The 14,246-nt window shown below is 34.0% G+C and overlaps 2 protein-coding genes across 2 annotated transcripts; one reads left to right on the top strand and one right to left on the bottom strand.

Annotated features, from left to right (window-relative positions):
- Positions 1-665: 665 nt before the first annotated feature.
- Positions 666-6,991, top strand: LOC100806522 (cellulose synthase A catalytic subunit 8 [UDP-forming]). Its single transcript, XM_003526231.5, has 13 exons — positions 666-917; positions 1,378-1,454; positions 1,570-1,621; positions 1,710-1,857; positions 2,434-2,706; positions 2,991-3,336; positions 3,495-3,632; positions 4,090-4,215; positions 4,298-4,510; positions 4,779-5,013; positions 5,114-5,313; positions 5,452-5,805; positions 6,186-6,991. The coding sequence occupies exons 1-13, from the start codon at positions 740-742 to the stop codon at positions 6,771-6,773; spliced, it is 2,928 nt and encodes a 975-aa protein (XP_003526279.1). The 5' UTR covers positions 666-739; the 3' UTR covers positions 6,774-6,991.
- A 5,771-nt stretch (positions 6,992-12,762) lies between these two features.
- LOC106798913 (uncharacterized) lies at positions 12,763-14,207 on the bottom strand. Its single transcript, XM_041016312.1, has one exon. The coding sequence runs from the start codon at positions 13,556-13,558 to the stop codon at positions 12,857-12,859; it is 702 nt and encodes a 233-aa protein (XP_040872246.1). The 5' UTR covers positions 13,559-14,207; the 3' UTR covers positions 12,763-12,856.
- Positions 14,208-14,246: the final 39 nt, after the last annotated feature.

Here is a 14,246-nt window from a genome sequence, read left to right as displayed (position 1 = left end):
AAACAATTTTCTTTTTTGCTATACATTATATATTGTTTTCGTGTTTCCTAAACAAGCATTCTGTTATCACCGATTAAAGACTAAAAATAAAATATATTAAATAAAAATAAAACTTATATAGTTTTCAACATATTAAATATATATTTTTTTTGGATAAAGAACATATTAAATAATTTGTCATTATTTACTAAAAACTTTCCACATATATTATTCTCAAAGCTGGAGAAATGAAAACAGAAACCTTGTGTTGTGTCAATATCATATCAGGTTGTAGTGATCTTTTTCCATCTAATTTTGTTCATTGAAAATGTTTGCAACATTATTTTTAATTGTAATATATTCCTTTGGTTGCAGGTCAGTGGTCACGAGCTTGTAGCTTAAGAGTTGTTAGTTAAAGACGTACCTAGCTCAACCGAAAGCCTTCCTTATACTTCCCGCAATAAATTCAAATCTTTAATTTCTTGGTATGAAAAAAAAAACACACACACACAAAAACTAGACGTTGCTTCTCATCTCTCATTGTCTGTCTCTGAATGTTACCTTTGTGTGTGAGCCAAACAATGAATGACACCAACCTTCTAACCTCTGAAAATGATCTCACTCTCACCACACTACTATCACCAAACAATGAGTTTATGTTCTTTCATATAAAAATCCATAAGAGCATAGACTTAGAAGGCAAAGGGTGAGTGAGAGAGACATTTTGGTCCTTGAACATAATTTGGACCAAAACCAAAAGATGATGGAATCCGGGGCTCACTTCTGTAACTCTTGTGGTGAACAAATTGGACTTGATGCTAATGGGGAGGTGTTTGTGGCTTGTCATGAGTGTTATTTTCCAATTTGCAAGGCTTGTTTTGAATATGAAATCAATGAGGGGCGTAAAGTCTGCTTGAGATGTGCCACTCCCTATGCTGGTAACCCTCCAATGTTTCTATTCCTCCAATTATCTTGTCACTCACTTCACTTTGAAGATTTTTTTTTTTTCACCAGAGATTTTTTTTTGTTCAAAGAATTTATGTGATACATTACATCAATATAGTATTTCATAATTCCTAAAATAATGATTCTTAAGGGTAGATTCATCTTGGGTCATTTTATTTTGTATCATAAAGAGAATAATCATATTAAATATCAAATAAAAAAATGGTCCAAACATTTATCAAAGACCAATCTTAGGTGGAAGAAAAGGTTCCTTGAAAGTTGGAACACTTATTTATTTATATTTCAGTATATTGGGTCTCTTTCTTTCATTTCAAAAAATTTATATAATTTCTATTTTGAAATGAAAGAAAAGGTATGGAATAAAAAAGTGACATGTATACTAGTTCATCACATGTTATTTTTGTGTGAAATAATAATGTATATATTTGATAGATAGAGCAAAGGATAATAATGACACCAAGGTTTATGAAAACCAATCCACAACAGCTGCCCAGATCAATGTTTCTCAGGTAATTAATTAATTATTGGAGGTGCAAATAGTAATTAATTAGGCTTAATTTTTTTATTGACAACAAGTTGTTGTTGTTTACATTTGCACTTACAATCTCTGCTTGCATTATGTAGGATGTTGGGCTCCATGCTAGGCATGTCAGTACTGTGTCCACAGTGGATAGTGGTAAAGAAAAGAAAGACTTAGTTCACACCTAGTACAATTTCTTTAGGACTGATCGTTGATAATCATGATCTGTTTTTTCCCCTTGTAGAATTAAATGATGAATCCGGGAATCCAATCTGGAAAAATAGAGTGGAAAGCTGGAAGGAAAAGGATAAAAAGAAGAAGAAGAAAAAGTCTGCACCTAAGGCTGAAAATGAGGCACCAATTCCACCAGAACAGCAGATGGAAGAAATGCAGTAAGTTCAATGAGATATGCCACACTTTTTTTGAAGGGAACAATACGAAGTGTGTATTGAAATAACATTCTTTTGGAAAGTTAAAATTATTTCAGCCTTAACTAGGTTAAATTTAAGAGAAGCTATAGAAGAAATTGAAATAGTCCCTTGTACATTGCTCATTTGGTAAAATGAGATGAGGATGGGGTAGAGCTATTTGATAAAATACATGAAATCAGATACAAAAGGTTAAGAAAACTTATATATAAGAACTAAAACAAAATATCATTTGAATTCTTCCATTGATTAATTTCTCAATCCTGTGTGCATTCATGTATTTTGTTTGGGGCGTGCTGGTATAGGCAGGATTCTGATGTGGAGAATAACAAACTCTATCTTGAAATTAATGACCAATTTTTCATCAAATTATTAATGGTTGTAGCTGGAGGACTAGCAGTACTTTGATCATGAATATTTTCATGTAGCTATTAATTTTGGTGGCCTTGCTCTATCATTTTAAAATTTGTCATAAAGATTCAATCATATTTTTATTCTGACGTACATGGCTTCATGCTGATATATTGATGTCTTTTGCAGGTCCTCAGAGGCTGCTGCTGCTGAACCACTTTCAATGGTTATTCCAATCTCAAAAACAAGACTCGCGCCATACAGAACTGTGATAATCGTGCGACTGATAATCTTGGGTCTTTTCTTCCATTATCGAGTTACAAATCCTGTTGACAGTGCTTTTGGTCTGTGGTTGACATCCATCATATGTGAGATCTGGTTTGCCTTTTCCTGGGTGTTAGATCAGTTCCCTAAATGGTCTCCTGTCAATAGAGAAGCTTTTATTGACAGGCTTTCTTTAAGGTAAATGCACAAAGTTGTCATACATTTGAAAACTTTGTTCCTTGTACTTCAAGATTTGAAATGAAGAATCATATTGTAGTGGATTTAGGAATTTTCAGTATTTCTTTCTTTCTCTATTTAGAATTTGTGAAAGGTAATCTATAAAAATGAAATGAATGGATAATATATGGTAAAGTAACATCAAAGTTGAATGTGAGAACTGAGAACTGAAATTCTTTCGGTAGTATTAACTAGTCTGTATTTTGTTGGATGCTTGAATGCTCACTTCTGTGTTGACATGCCAGGTATGAAAGACCTGGTGAACCCTCTCAGCTTGCTGCTGTGGATTTCTTTGTCAGTACAGTCGATCCTCTGAAAGAACCACCATTGATCACGGCTAATACAGTGCTTTCTATTCTTGCTGTGGACTATCCTGTGGATAAAGTATCCTGTTATGTGTCAGATGATGGTGCTGCAATGCTGTCATTTGAGTCCCTTGTGGAGACAGCTGACTTTGCAAGAAAGTGGGTTCCATTTTGCAAAAAGTTTTCAATTGAACCACGCGCACCTGAGTTCTACTTCTCTCAGAAGATTGACTACCTGAAGGACAAAGTACAACCTTCTTTTGTGAAGGAACGTAGAGCAATGAAGGTAAGCATTTGTAGCTGCTTATATTCATGACTTCAGAGGCAGGACAATCTTGATGTTTAGAATATATCTGATATGTCATACTCAGTACCTTGTTTTTTTTTTTTTCAAATCGAGTATCTTAGAGAAACCTCTTCATTATTATCTTTAATTTCTTTCAGAGGGAGTATGAAGAGTTTAAAGTGCGAGTTAATGCTTTGGTAGCAAAGGCTCAGAAAACACCAGATGAAGGATGGACTATGCAAGATGGAACTTCATGGCCAGGAAACAACTCACGTGATCACCCTGGCATGATTCAGGTACGTCCATTCATTTTGTGTGTAATCAAATCTCAATTCTGATATAGTCAGATATCTGATTTCTGAAAATGTGGAAGTTTAAAAATGCCTAATATTTTAATTTTAATGAATGCTATATAAAGCTAATTATCTACTTTGTGTGGAAGCAATTCAACACATATTCAGCATACAATATGTTTGTTTTTAAATTAGTTTTTAATTATTGCATCGAGTTAAGCCTTCTTGTTTTTCTTCAATGTCCACAACATTTGTTCTTACTTTTTCTCTTGTTAAAAATGAGTGCTCCATTTGAACATTCATATAAGCAATTGATTGTTCTTGTAGTCGTTTAATCATTAAGAATATTTTACATTCTGAGCAAATAATATGAAGAACTTTTAAGTGCATGTCATACTTCTATTGCCTCGTCATTGCAAAAGCAGAATTTTTAGGCAAAAATTCTGTTTGCCATTTCCAGGTTTTCCTTGGACACAGTGGTGCCCATGACATAGAGGGAAATGAACTTCCCAGGTTGGTGTATGTTTCTAGAGAGAAAAGGCCAGGCTACCAACACCACAAAAAGGCTGGTGCTGAAAATGCACTGGTATGGATAGTGACTTCATATTAACGTTCCATATAAGGTTATTAAGATTTATAATGGTTGATGCTTTTTTGGATTTATACAGGTGAGGGTGTCTGCAGTTCTCACAAATGCTCCCTTCATTCTCAATCTTGACTGTGATCATTATGTGAACAATAGCAAGGCTGTACGGGAAGCAATGTGTTTTCTGATGGATCCAGTAGTTGGCAGAGATTTGTGTTATGTGCAGTTTCCCCAGAGATTTGATGGTATAGATCGTAGTGATCGATATGCCAATCGAAACACAGTTTTCTTTGATGTAAGTTTAAATAAAATTAAGAGTTTTAAAACTTAATAACTATTGTAGCCTCAGTGTGGAAGAAATATTGACCCATCAAAGAAGCATTCAAACCTTTATGTGTTTTCTTTTTGTGAATGATAAAAAGTCCAATTAATTTGGAATTTATCTGCTTCTATGTCCAGATAATTTTTCTTTGTTAACAATATTAAAATGGTGGCATAACTTGTATGAAGTAAAAATCATGGACACAAAACTTATTGTAGTTTCCAACCTTGATCACTTTCAGGTTAACATGAAAGGACTTGATGGCATTCAAGGACCTATGTATGTGGGAACTGGATGTGTTTTCAATAGACAAGCACTTTATGGCTACAGTCCACCATCTATGCCCAAATTACCAAAATCATCATCCTGCTGTTGCTGCCCCTCAAAGAAGCAAACCAAAGACGTCTCAGAGCTTTATAGAGATGCAAAGAGGGAAGAACTTGATGCCGCCATTTTTAATCTCAGGGAGATTGACAGTAAGCACAGCTAGCTAGTTTTGTCTACCAGTTTTACTTAAACACGTAGCAGAATCTTCAATGAGGAAAATGCTTCTTGTTTCTTTTTTACTTCTTGCAGACTATGATGAATACGAGAGGTCAATGCTGATTTCACAAATGAGCTTTGAGAAAACATTTGGTTTGTCCACTGTTTTCATTGAATCTACACTAATGGAGAATGGAGGGCTTCCTGAATCTGCTGATCCCTCAATGCTGATCAAAGAGGCCATTCATGTTATTAGCTGTGGATATGAAGAGAAAACTGCATGGGGAAAAGAGGTTAGACTCAAATGCTAATGCTATTTACCAATGATGGTATTTCTGTTACTATACTTATACCAATGAAAATATCATTCCAACTACATTTACTACCTTTCACTCTACTTTTTTTAATCACATGTTTTCCTGTTTGTTCAGATTGGTTGGATCTATGGTTCAGTTACTGAGGATATCTTAACGGGGTTCAAGATGCAATGCCGGGGATGGAGATCAGTTTACTGCATGCCCTTAAGGCCTGCATTCAAAGGATCAGCACCAATCAATCTTTCTGATCGTTTGCACCAAGTTCTTCGATGGGCCCTTGGATCAGTTGAAATTTTCTTCAGCAGACATTGCCCCCTCTGGTATGGTTTTGCGGGAGGTCGCCTCAAATGGCTGCAGAGACTTGCTTACATAAACACCATTGTCTACCCCTTTACATCCCTTCCTCTTGTTGCATATTGTACTTTGCCTGCAATTTGCCTTCTCACAGGAAAATTCATCATACCAACGGTAATCTCCTCATAAGTATTTTCATATAACATAATAGTTTAATTTCTATGCAAAGTTAGTATAAAGAATTTTATACCGCTAACCAAATAAGAAATCATTCTAAGTATGACTTTTAAAGTGATAATCATAAAAATCAACAAACTTAACATTCGTGTCAATATGTGATTGCACTGTCAAGGCATTTAAATTAAATTCATAACATAAAGTGTTAAAAGATATATATGGTATTAATTCATTCATTCAATCCATAGGAGAAATGTCATAATTATTTATAATGTGCAATTACACAACAATGAAAACAGTTTATGACAAGAGATCATCATATAGATAAATTAAGGTCATTACATCACACTTGTATAACATTTGCTAATTTGATGCAGCTTTCAAACCTTGCAAGTGCCCTCTTTCTTGGACTTTTCCTGTCCATTATAGTCACTAGTGTGCTCGAGCTGCGGTGGAGTGGTGTGACCATTGAAGCTTTGTGGCGTAATGAACAATTCTGGGTTATTGGAGGAGTTTCAGCGCATCTATTTGCCGTGTTCCAAGGATTCCTGAAGATGTTGGCAGGTGTTGACACCAACTTCACTGTCACTGCCAAAGCTGCTGATGACACCGAGTTTGGTGATCTATACATAATCAAGTGGACCACACTCTTAATTCCTCCAACAACCCTTATCATTATTAATATGGTTGGTGTTGTTGCTGGATTTTCTGATGCACTCAATGGAGGATATGAGTCTTGGGGACCACTTTTTGGAAAGGTTTTCTTTGCCTTCTGGGTCATTTTCCATCTCTATCCATTCCTCAAGGGTCTCATGGGTCGCCAAAACCGCACCCCAACCATTGTTATTCTGTGGTCAGTGTTGTTGGCTTCTGTTTTCTCTCTGGTTTGGGTCAAGATTAACCCTTTTATCAGCAGACCTGACAGTGCAAGCATTTCCCAGACCTGCATTTCTATAGATTGCTAAGTCATCTGCCTATATAAAAAGTTTTGACCATATGTTAAAAATATGGATGATGATGATGATTGATTGTGATTTGAGCCGCAGTTGAAATGTGTAAGCACTTTAAATGTAAGGTTGCAAACATGGTTGTTACTTCTTTTCCATGCATTGGATGAAATTTCCTGTGTAAAGATCAACCGTTGACTCATTATATCAATGTAAAATAGTGATTTTTCTTTCCATTTAGAAATTCGAATGATATGCAGAAAATAAAGATTATAATAATACGTTTTTACTCTCTTAAATTTAACTTATCACTTCTCGAGAATTTGTTACTTTCAACACTCTCATTGATACTCCCTCAAAAAAAAAACATTCATCATTGATACAAAAGCACACTTGCTCATTATCGAAGTAACATAGAATTAAGAGCCCTATTTAAGACTAAATAAAAAAAAATCAAATTTACAAGATCTTTATGTTATTTGGATTAAAAAGGAATGAACAAGAAGTAAAGAACTGTAAGAATAAAGACATAATAAGATAACGAGGAAAACATTAATGACCGTAAAAGAATTCACTAATATCAAGATGTTTTAAGTTTTCATTTAGATTAATATTTTAGCGACTAAGAAATGGAATGATTTACCAAGATCGTCAAGTTGAGACAATTCCGTTCAGATCGATTGAAATGGTCGATCGAGTTTTAATTTCTTCTACGGTTATGGAATGAAAATCTCACTCGTTATAGAAATTGAGATTTTGTTTCCTTCTTTTTTTTAGATTTTGTATTAAATCAAATGATAAGAAATAAAATAAAATCCATTCTTTTATGTCTCATTTAATTTTATTCTAATTCAACACAAATGTTACAATATTCAAATTTCATCACATCTCACCAATTCCAACATCACATGAATCATGTATTGAACATTTGAACCCATACCTGGGAAAACAGTCATTTCATTCTCCTTGTCATCTACTTTTTATCTTGGCAGACATGTTCTTGTAGTAGGCAAATCCAACGAAGGACAGTATCAATAGATTGTCGGACTGTCTTCTTTTATAAAAAAAATCCTCTCTTTTCTCTCACGGCAATGGACTCCTTTGAACTCTTCTTTCATTTTGCCTACCTACTCCCTTTCCTTCTACCTCGAGATGGGTCTCACCATTTTTATAGATTTTCCTGGCTCATCTCCATTGGATATGGTTTGGCTCTCCCAATTGTTTTATAATAATTCTCTGTTTCTTAATATATTTGGAGGGGGGCTATTTAGGGGTTGTTGAAGTTGGGATGCCAACATAATTGAAATGTCAATCCTCTCATCTTTTTAGAGGATTTGCAAACGAAAGATTTGTTTGTGAGGAGACTTCGTTGCTAGGGAGAGCTTACAAGTTTACCCAACTTGCTTAAATTAGTTTGAACATTCCTTTTACTCTGCTTCATAACGCATAATTTTTGCATGCGGAACGGTATAGTATGAATGAATATCATGTCCCGATAAAATAAATCAGGAATTAATTCACAAATACAAAAACATCATAAATTTATCCCCATTTCCTTTACCAGGAAGCATGATATTTATTCAGTATTCATTCATATTGTACCAGTTTTGCACGCAGAAACTAAGCATTATGAAAATAAATAAAGAGAATGTCTAAATTTGAAATATTTGCTCTAAGCAATTTGGCAAAAGCTTTAAAGTCTGCTTAGGTACAGTGTACCCTAAGTACAAATAAATCTTTGGCTAACAAGTCCTCTAAAATGAGACACCCGGAGAGAAGCATCATAAGATTTATAACCCTGGAAAGAGACCCAATCCAAATGAAGGGTTTTGATGCATGGAAAATCTATGTAGGAAGATCGTCAAGGCTTGGATTTTTTAATTTGAGAACAGTGAAGGTGGTTTAATTGAGAATGCTGGGAGGCAAGTTTAACCATTTCATTTGGGCCCCTCATGCCAATAGGCAATAGTAAAGTTTTTTTTTGTTGATGGTTTGATTTTAGCTCTTAAAAATACAAGGAAAAATTTATTTATCACACGCCAAGTTGTATACTACGATGAAATGTAATTATATGAACGTTTTTAACTTTGTAGGATTTATTGGAAAGATCGATTTACCCCAAAAGGTCCAACAGGATATGTGTTTTCTTTCTGCCAATGTAGTCATATATTATCATATGCCAACTTGGTTCCCTGGCCGTACAAAATTAAAAACGACCATCGAGATAAGTTCTAATTATTGGCAGTGTCTATCTGTATTGGAATATTGATGTCTTATTTATTAGATGGAAAACAATATGAAAAAAAGAGAATTATAAATTCTCGACATTTTTAATTAAAGTTTTAATTAAATATTGAAATAAAGTAAATAAATTTCACTTATGTGATAAAATATCTCTACTTAAAGTGCATTAAATAATTCACGATGCCTTCCTTATTTGGTAGTAATAATAATAATCCACGACTAGTTGTTCCTTGTTTTTCTATGCTATTTTTATGAAAATTATTTGCAACTAAATTCTTATTCTAGTATAAGGATAATTGAAGTTTGATTCTTTGAAATTCACAAAAAAAATCTTTGAAAGTGGTGAGATCTAATTATCTTTACTTTTTTCATTATATTTATATTTAAATGTCTTCGATAAATCTATAACATATGTAAATTTATAGAACCATTTTACTTGATTTTTTAATTAAATTAATGAGATTTAATGAGAAAATGATTCAACAGCATAAAATTTCAAGTGATTCATATTTTTTAATTAAATTATGACTCAACAGCATAAACTTAATGAATTTTACTTTATTTTTTTGGATTTTTCTTTTCGATGTTAGGAAAGATGAGCAAACGAATGGAATAGCACGTGAGCCAAATAGAAGGGACTTCTAGCGGAAAGGAAAAGAATGAAAAAAACAGTAGACCCGATACTGTAAGTAGTGTTGGGTGGCACTGTAGCAGCGTATAGCATCCTATTTTTTTGTTTTAGATAAATCGAGCCTAATGTCTTTTTGAGGTCCAAATTTGTTATTTAGTTGAAATAATTCATAATTGAGAGTATTTTTTGCTATCTATATATAAACCTACATTTTTCACAAAATTTTATCTCTTAAAAAACCTTAATAACTAATTTTTTAATGTCGTGCACAAAAGGTTGAGTGTAGTCAATGAAAGAAGAAGATATCTTGTAAAAGCAAAAAATAGGCGTCAAATGGATTTCTAAAAAAAGCTAACAATTGTCATTATATTAGAAATAAAACACTTCTATTTTTCATCACGGCATTAGAAGTCATCACACTGGATAACGAAGAAGGCGAATAAATCGACATTACCCTATATCCAAAAATGAATATTCAGTCGTCTAAATCTAAATTATAGGCGTGAGACCAATTATATAAAGAAGTCCACGAATATAGACAAGCGAGAAAGAATATTTATTGTTGGGAAATACACAAGTCTCACATCGGCTGCCTCACTCCTTGAAGTGCAGTTTATATATATATATATATATATATATATATATATATATATATATATATATATATATATATATATATATATATATATATATATATATATAATTAGCTTTAAGATGAAATTTAACATGGTATTAGAGTCTGATTGTTCCTGGATCTCGCCTTTGCTTCCGCTGCAACCACCCACCATTTATTGTTCACATACCAAGTCCCACATCGGTTGTATTGGATGTCTTTTGTGTTTGTTTTGCAGTAGATTCTTTACTTAATTTTTACAAATAAGATCTATTGCCACCAAATGTAAAACAGACTCTCTCTCTCTCTCTGTATATATTTACCTCAACATCAAACAAACTCCAAAAAATGCATCCAGGAAACAATTTGACTATCCCTTGTCAAGCTGGTAATTTCTTTACATGGAAGCTTCACATCTAAAGGGTAGCACACCTTCAGAATGTCAACTTGGACATGTGGTTAATTTAAGCATTAACATCCCTCCAAAAAATGTGATGATACCTCATAGCATGTATGCCAGAAACCAATCATCCACTCACTATATTAGCAAGTTTGAAGAATTGAAGGCAAGAATAACAGTTTGATTCACCAGCTAGAACATATTTACACGAAAAAACCACGGCCGAAAAAACCCTATTACCAGGCATGCCATCAAGAAGTTACAAAATGGCTGTCCTCACCAGCATCCAACAACCCTGTGGGACGCGTTACCTTCGGTGTCCATCAATCTTCTTTCATTCCACTCTTCCATAAATCCATTAATAGTAACACCTGAAACATTTTTTGCTGCCTCACCACATATTTCACATAACCTGTGGTTATAAAAGGTAGCACAGGGCACTCACTTGGTGGAACCATTTTTCAAGTTTGCACTATACAATAGAACTATAACATAGAACAAAAGAACCTCAAGATTAAGCAATGAAAAGGTATTTGAGGTTTAGGGTTTAGAGAGAGCTTTTACCGGACTTAATTGAATGTAAAAATAGCTAGTTTTCTAGAAGTTTTTTTTGACTTGTTTCATTTAGTTTTACGGAGAAACTTGTCAAAATAAGTTCTTTCTAAACTAATGAAGCTTTCATGTGATAAGCTCTTATTGAATAAGTGCTTAATTAAGTTGTTGATCCAAACAAGTCCTTTACATATGATACAAGAAATAGTATTTACGTAATCAGTTATACTAGATTGTAATACAATAGTTTTCACTTGATATGGAACCAATTTCCGTATTTGGTCTTTAGCAATAGAGCTGACTTGGATACAAAAGAAACTCTTGGATACTATTTGGAATTAATGATCATCTGAAATTGTTGATAATTAAGGAAAGCAATCAGGATCAAGAGACTTGATCTATGGAAATCAATCAGAATTAATGCGATCTGATTTGTGCAATTAGTAATAGGATTTGATGTAATTAGAATCTATTGTATTTCCTTCTTTCGGTTTTTTGGCTATGGCATTTACAGGAATAATTATTTCCCTGATTTTTAGGCCTATATTAGTTTACAGAATTAATCTCCTATTTATAGCTCCTGATTGTATCAGTTTCATATCAGTGAAATATATCCGCTTTTCCAAAGAAACCTTAGAATTATCCAATGAAATACTACTGTTCTAGGAAAAGGAGGGTTGATGAATATGTCCCTATTATATCTAAACAAAATTCATTTTGTGGTGATAAGACTATCCACTTAACTTTTGCTAATCCATACTCCATATGTCACCTGAACATAGAAACATCATATCCAAAAGAATCTTCACCAAGACACTTTTTCAAACATCTGAACAAGAGCACTTTTTCAAACATCAAGGACAACGAACAAGAATATGACAATCAAATGCAATAATTTACTAGTTGCCAAACTAGGATTTGATCACTTGATGGCATCATATGGATATCAATTAAACTCAATTCACAAACACTCGAAGCAATTTGCTAATTGTGTTTATGTCTAATCCATAATCTTACATCCTAAAGGAGGAAACTCCACTGGATGCATTTGTCCAATTCACCACTCATAGACCCATACCGATATGCAAGGTATGGCTATCAGGCTATGTATGGGTGCAGTAATGATGATAGTGGTTCTCCAACAAGAGATGCACCAATTCAAAGCAAATAGCAGTGAGCTACACTACCCAGTTCACCAATGGTAATGATAAGCAAATTCAATGCCAAGAGCTCGACCTCCAATTAAGGAACCTTATGAAGGCAAAATCAAGCATAAGCCCAGTCAAGAATCTGGAAAGGGTTTGAAGGAATACTAATAATGATTTTGGAAAGTCCTACTTCTAAAATTCTGTTCTAGTCTAAAACCACATTTACAATGATGCCACAGACCTCAAAAAGATTTTAAGACAAGTCATGGAAAGACAAAAAGATAAAAAATCTAACCAATATTGTTGAAATTACAAATGTTCCATATTATCAAGGTAACTGCAACATGCACAAACACAGAGCAACAGAAGGGCAAGCGAAATATTTGCTATCAGAAATTGTGGCAAACTGGATAATTACGTGACAGGAACTTATAAATCACTATATGTTTAGGAATTCAAAATAAGTAGACAATACCAGGAACATAATAAATGTTAAAAGGTTCAATGCAAAGCCTAAAAAATAACACTAATGTTATTGTTGATAATCAAACTGATATTTGGCAAGAACAGATACATGTTCCCCTTAAGCTTGAACCACGCCAGAGCACAATGAACGTGTGCAATGCCTGGCTTGCCTTTACACGCACAACCAAGCTGAATCAAATCTGCGCTTGTAGCACTATCAGAAGTGCCAACAGTTGTTGCATCCGATGACTGCCCAGAAGTCAGATGGCAAATCCTACAAATTCTTTCACCTTCAGAACTCTTGTAAATTTTTTTGCGGCTGCTGCACTTTATATCAATCACACATGAATTTTTATCAGTTTCAGACACCCCTTTTGGTGCTTTCATGGATACCAAGCTCAACCCTGATTCATCAACTTTTGCTTCCAGTTTCGTATTATCTTCATTGGCATACTCGGTCTGAACAGACTCAATTACAACCACAGTTTCTATCACTTCCTGATTAACCAAATTGTTTGAATTATAACTAGTCCCCTGATCAACCCCAGGCAATTTATCACTAATATTTTCTTGATCATGCTTGTCTTGACCCTTAACATCGTCCTTTAGTTCCTTATCAGATCCCAAATCCTCATCCACCTCTCCTACTTCTCCACTTATACTAGCTCTTGCAATTGCAACACCTTCAACCGAATGACTCAAATTCCTATCATGAACCGGATCCAATACCTCACCTCTATGTTGATCCATTAACAAATTGTTCACTCTCAAGATACTCCTGACAATGCCACAGTACAAAGTACAAACCCCACCTAAAAAAGCTCGTTTTTTTTTTCAATTACAGAGGATGAAATATGTGATCAAATGAAAGGAGTGAAATACATATCTTCCAACAACCCATTTCCTGATTGGAGACATAATCTCTTAAGATATTCTTAAAAATAATCAAACTTTAAAAAAAATTTGGAAACCTGGGATGCCACCTATGACATGGATGACCTTTCTCCCCAAGGAAACAAGCCCCCAAATAGCCGCAAAGAGATGGGGTTTACCTTAAAATATTAAATTCCACTAACCAGTTCAAACCTGACATGTTTCAATCCAACCCACGCCAGGTAAAACCTGCGTGATTAGTGGGGAAATAGGAGCAGGATTAGGTGAAGAAAGGGAATGGGAAAAACAATAGAGACTAGGAGATGGAGTGCAATTGAATCACTGATGAATTGGATTAGTGATCAAAGCAAAGGAAATTAAAAGGGTTACTTTGTCTTTATTGAGCAGATACCGATGACACAAAAGATGAGTATTTATTTATTTACTGTATAAATTTTTATTTATTATTAATTTAATTGCAGAATTTTGTCATTCAACTCTTCAAGGTTATCTGGGAAAACAGTTTGTAATGAGCAACACGAGTGGGTTATGTGATGTGTTTATG

This window comes from Glycine max, chromosome 6 (genome assembly GCF_000004515.6).
Source record: "Glycine max cultivar Williams 82 chromosome 6, Glycine_max_v4.0, whole genome shotgun sequence".
Taxonomy (NCBI): Eukaryota; Viridiplantae; Streptophyta; class Magnoliopsida; order Fabales; family Fabaceae; genus Glycine; species Glycine max.
This window is presented reverse-complemented; position numbering and strand designations above follow the sequence as displayed.

Bases quoted from the DNA above. Each gene is read 5' to 3' on its own strand.
- LOC100806522 (XM_003526231.5), top strand. From the start codon at position 740: ATGATGGAATCCGGGGCTCACTTCTGTAACTCTTGTGGTGAACAAATT. The intron at 918-1,377 runs GTAACCCTCCAA...TATATTTGATAG, and splicing joins ATGTGCCACTCCCTATGCTG to ATAGAGCAAAGGATAATAAT. The intron at 2,707-2,990 runs GTAAATGCACAA...TTGACATGCCAG, and splicing joins ATTGACAGGCTTTCTTTAAG to GTATGAAAGACCTGGTGAAC.
- LOC106798913 (XM_041016312.1), bottom strand. From the start codon at position 13,558: ATGGATCAACATAGAGGTGAGGTATTGGATCCGGTTCATGATAGGAAT.